Raw genomic sequence first — 4944 nt, forward strand, 5'->3', positions numbered from 1 at the left:
CCTAAGTAGGAAGCAAAATAGCAGCGATTCTTCATGTCCTGTAAAGTCACAATTATGGCCTGTCCCCACTTCACCTCTTTTAGTATTAACACAGGCATATAGATACTTTCCTTGCTCCTTATGCTTTAATTCCAATCTGTAATGACCTTCCTATGAGCTTCAGGGTCTTTTAAAGCTAAGATAGCTGTACTGAGCTCTCTAATAATTAAATGGCCCATGCTCTGATTTGACCGTTTACTCCTCCCTCCTCCAAGAGCATTTGGAGGTGTGAATTGAAAAGGACACACTCCTTGATATTTTTCTCAATGGTGGAATTAGCTGAAAACCCATTATTGATCTGTTCCTCTGGACTCCCTGGGGATCGTTGTCCTAGCGGTTCTTTTTCTTGGATTTTCTCCTCTATTTTTAATGGCTTGCTGCTCTTTGTTTTGGCTCATGGCCTCCATGTGACTCCCCCTGGGGTTCAGGATGACCTTCCCCTGGATTTAGTATAGTGAGACTTTTAACCCCTTCACACTTGGTAGCTGAAGGCTGCTATAAAATCCCCCCTCACCCTTCTCTTCTGCAGACTAAATAAGACCAGTTCCCTCAGCCTCTCCTCATAAGTCATTGTGGGAAAGGAAAGAGAGGGAAAACTCCAAGTTATTGCTAGTTAAGAATTCAGAGAGACTGATTTGAGGAGGCTCAGGACTGGAAGGGATTATTGGGGCCTGGTGGAGGGCAGAGTTGGGGACCTTGTGATGGCAGAAAGGGGCAAAAGAGTCAAAGATGGAGGAGAGTGAGTATCAACAACCAAACTGATGGAAAATAGGGCTGAGAGCATATGAGAAGCCATCAGCGCTGGTGGTGTGGAAGTTACACAAAAGCCGAGTGACAGGGTGTGTGGTGTAGGGGATGACGGGTCACACTGAAAGAGATCAGGTGATGGTTGGAGAGATGGAACTCAGCAACAAAGAGAGTAAAGCTTGGTGATGGAGTGATAAGACATTAGGCGTGAGAAACTTCTCAGACTGTGAACTTCCACAAGGCTGAACTCAGCCAAATTAGGACACAGCACCCTTAATTAATGTGGAGACATCCTTTCCCCCTCTTGTCACGCAGGTTTAAAGTCAATGGCCCCAGGCGATCACATTCTGCAGGTGTATTTTCCCACTTTGTCACGAAGCTCTTTGGTTTTGACCCCATAAATGATAGGGTTGAGCATGGGGGGCACAAGGAGATAGAGGTTGGCCAAGAGGATGTGAACGTGGGCAGCGATGCCCTGACCAAACCTGTGTGTCAGAGCGGAGAAGAGGACTGGAGTATAAGACATCAGCATCACACAGATGTGGGCTGTGCAGGTGTTGAGTGCTTTCCGGTGGGCTTTTTTGGAGGAGATCCTGAGGACAGCTCTGATGATCATCCCGTAAGACAGGCCAATGAGTGTGAGATCTAATATGATGACCACAAATGTTGTCACCAGGCCGTACGTCCGGTTGACTTTCGTGTCCCCACACGAGATCTTCATCACAGCGATGGGCTCACAGTACGTGTGGGGAATAAGGCGGTTGGCGCAGAATGGCAGCCTACGCAGTAGCAGGGGCACTGGCAGAACCAAGAGAACAGCTCGTATTAGACCCACTAGCCCTAGCTTAGCGATTCGTGCGTTGGTGAGGATGGTGGTGTATCTCAGTGGTTCACATATGGCGACGTAGCGATCGAAGGCCATTGTCACAAGGACGGCTGATTGCATAGTAGCAACTGTGTTAAGGAAGAACATCTGGGTGAGGCAGCCATCCACGGTGATGTCTTTGAATCTGAACCAAAATATGCACAGTGCCTTCGGCACAACGCAGGTAGACATGCCGATGTCTGTGAGCGCCAGCATGCAGAGCAGAAGGAACATGGGCTTATGCAGGGTCTCCTCTTTTTTGACAACAAACAGAACCATGAAATTTCCCACCAGGCTGATGATGTAGAATGTGGAGAAAGGGATGGAAATCCATATGTGGGCAACTTCCAGTCCCGGGATACCGTTTAGGATGAATGTTGACGAATCGGAGGGGGTGAGGTTGAAAGTTGCCATGAGATGTTTGAAGCGCTGATCTGGCTCCGTAATATTCAGGGTATCTGTGGAGGGAGAAAAGCAGAGCGAGGAGGGTCACACACTTGATAAAAAATAGCACGGTAAATATTTTATAGTTCGTAACAATCTAGACAGCGGGTGAGCAGTGCAGTGCCAACATTTGCAGAAGGCATCAAATTTTTTAGGACGAGCAGCAGGGTGGAAGATGATATTCGATGTCAATAAGGATGAAAATACGGGGACTGTTACCTTATAAGGGAGAGAAATAAGAGGGGATTTAAGAAAATTCCGTAAAATACAGACTGGCAGAGGGTATAGCAAAGATGTGTTCTCCCTGTCTCATAACACAAGGTCAAGAGGACATTCAATTAAACTGAAACATGGCAACTTCAAAACTGATTAAAAAAAGAATGCTTTCTTCCCTCAGTGCATAATTAGACAGAGGAACTCATTGCCACAAGATGAAATTGAGGGCAGGAGCTAAGCAAGAATCGGAAAGGTATAGGACACTCTCATGGATAGTAAGAATCTTCCATTACAATAGTTACAGCTAAATAAATATATTTGAAAATCTATACACCTGCTTCAGGGCACAAGCTGATCTGTAGCTGTTAGGCATTAAGGTGATACCCTTATGAAGTTAGGTTATCCCCCCACCACCTTCTTTGGCAGGCCCTGGGGTTATTGTTGTCAGAGAGAGGACACTGGACTAGAAGGACCATAGGTCTGAACCTCGATACAATTCGCTGTTGGAAAGGAGCCATGTTTTCCCCATGGAAACAGACACTATCATGCCAGGCTGGGACTTTGTGCTCTCTACCTTCCCTCGTTTCCTTCAGTGAGACACTTTCTCTGAGACATAAGTATAGTGGTTTCGTTATTCGTTATTCGTTAACATGTTCCTTGTTAACTGACAAGGGTGAGCAGAAACACCCGTAAGCAACCCAGCTGCTTACTCTTCCCATCTCATGCTTGAATCCTGATAAATTTTGCAGATGCCACATAAATTGGGAGATCGTAAATAATAAAGAGGATGGGTCACTGATTCAGAGCAATCTGGATTGGTTGGTAAACTGGGTTGAGGCAAACAATATGTGTTCTAAGAACAAAGAAGGTAGGCGATGCTTACACAGTGGGGACTTTATCGTGGGAAGCAGATTTTGGGGGGTGAACATGAGGTCCCTGTGTGACCCTCTGGCCAAAAGGAGCTAAATTTTATCCCCGGGCTGATAAACAAGGGAATCTCAAGTAGAGGGAGAGAAGTTATTTTACCTCTTTCTTTGGCACTGGCGGAACTACTGCTGGAAAATGTGTCCTGTTCCAGCATGCACAATTAAAGTTGGATATTGATACACAGAGATAATTAAGGGATGACTTGATAACAGCCTACAAGTACCCACATAGGGAACAAATATTGAATAATGGGTTTTTCAGGGTAGCATAGAAAGGTCTAACATCATCCAATGCCTGGAAGTTGAAGTTAGAGAAATTCTGACTATAAATAAGGTGTGCATTATTTAAATATAGAGAGTACTTAACCATTGGAGCAATTTACCAAGGGACATGGCAGTTTCTCCATCACTGAGAATTTCTAAACCAAGGTTGGATGTTTCTCTATAAGCTCTGGTCTAGGAATTCCTTGGGGCAGGTCTCTGACCGGTGCTGTACAGGAGGTCAGACTAGATGATCACAATGGTTCCTTAGGGCTGAGGGATCTGTGAACACGTCCCTGCAGCACAGACAGGAATCAGCTGGAGGCATTTACCCTGCAAGCTGGTGACTGCGCCTTACTGAAGGCATTTGTTTTTATTCCTGACAGTGCTGAATTTAGCCCCAGGGGAAACGTCTCATGTAAATTTTGGAGTTTGAAAAGGATACTCTGGGTGAGTTTCCACACAACGGAGGCATCCCGTGTGACATTGCATGGATGAAAGTGACCCCACGAAATCTCCGCACTGAGGAATGTCTGTACAACTGTCCCCATAAATGGCTAGCATAGCTGGTTAAAAAATGATCCCAGAGAGTCCCAGGTTCAGTGTCTGTCTCCCAGTGGCTCACTGTGTTAGCCAGCAGCCAGGGGCCTCTGCCCGTGGCAGCTGTATTTACTTAGGCACTGACATGACCCAGAATTCTCTGCTCTCATTATACACTGTGCACACTTCTCAGCTTGCTCATTGTTGCTGTGAAGCAGACCCCGAAGCCCCACACAGTGTGTGTGGGAGCAACAAGGGCAGCAGCACAGCACAGGTGCCTTGGGATCTGCTACTGTGTGTGTGACGTTCCTCACCTAAGAGAAACTGTCACTGATCCCCCCTAGCCAAGTGAGCAGGTGGAACGGGGGCTCCTCACCCTGCAGAGGAAGAGTTGGGGGGAGCTTCGGGGGGCTCGGAGGTTCTGGGTGTCACGGGTGACTGGGAACCCAGAAGAAGACCCTGGCACCCAGCGTAGTGTTGGAATCGGGGCAGTCGGGTAGGGGGATGGGGATTATAGACGGGGTCTGATCTGATGGGAGAGGGAACCAGCTGAGGAGCAAAGATCAATGGTTCTTTCCACTGGGGAAACGGTGGAAAATGAAACTGAAGTTACATAATTAACATTCAACAACCATGAAAAAATAACCTGGAAAATAAAATGAGTTAAAGTTGTGACACCCAGGCTGCAATTTGACGGCTTGCCAGGGGAAAGAGGCACTGAGACCTGCCCAGACACACTCAGGGCCAGGAAAGCTCCCAGCATTGACCTGGGACCAACAATCAGAAAGAAAAATTGAATTTCAGCAGTGCTGCCTTCCTGTCTGTGTACCCCACATTCCCTGCCACCACAACCCTCAGCACCACCTGCCTGTCCCTGTGCACCACCCTCCCCACTCTCACAACTCC

At 47.1% G+C, this 4944-nt stretch overlaps 1 protein-coding gene across 1 annotated transcript; it reads right to left on the reverse strand.

Annotated features, from left to right (window-relative positions):
- Window positions 1-1126: 1126 nt before the first annotated feature.
- Window positions 1127-3365, reverse strand: LOC137167674 (olfactory receptor 52N4-like). The gene is made up of 2 exons (XM_067569923.1): window positions 3338-3365; window positions 1127-2109 (listed from the first exon to the last, which is right to left on the reverse strand). Exon 2 carries the CDS (start codon window positions 2063-2065, stop codon window positions 1127-1129), a length of 939 nt encoding a protein of 312 aa, XP_067426024.1. The 5' UTR covers window positions 2066-2109; window positions 3338-3365.
- Window positions 3366-4944: the final 1579 nt, after the last annotated feature.

The sequence above is a fragment of the Emydura macquarii genome, unplaced genomic scaffold (assembly GCF_026122565.2).
Source record: "Emydura macquarii macquarii isolate MOO-44397 ecotype Brisbane River unplaced genomic scaffold, CSIRO-AGI_Emac_v2 contig_2951, whole genome shotgun sequence".
In the NCBI taxonomy this organism is placed as follows: Eukaryota; Metazoa; Chordata; order Testudines; family Chelidae; genus Emydura; species Emydura macquarii.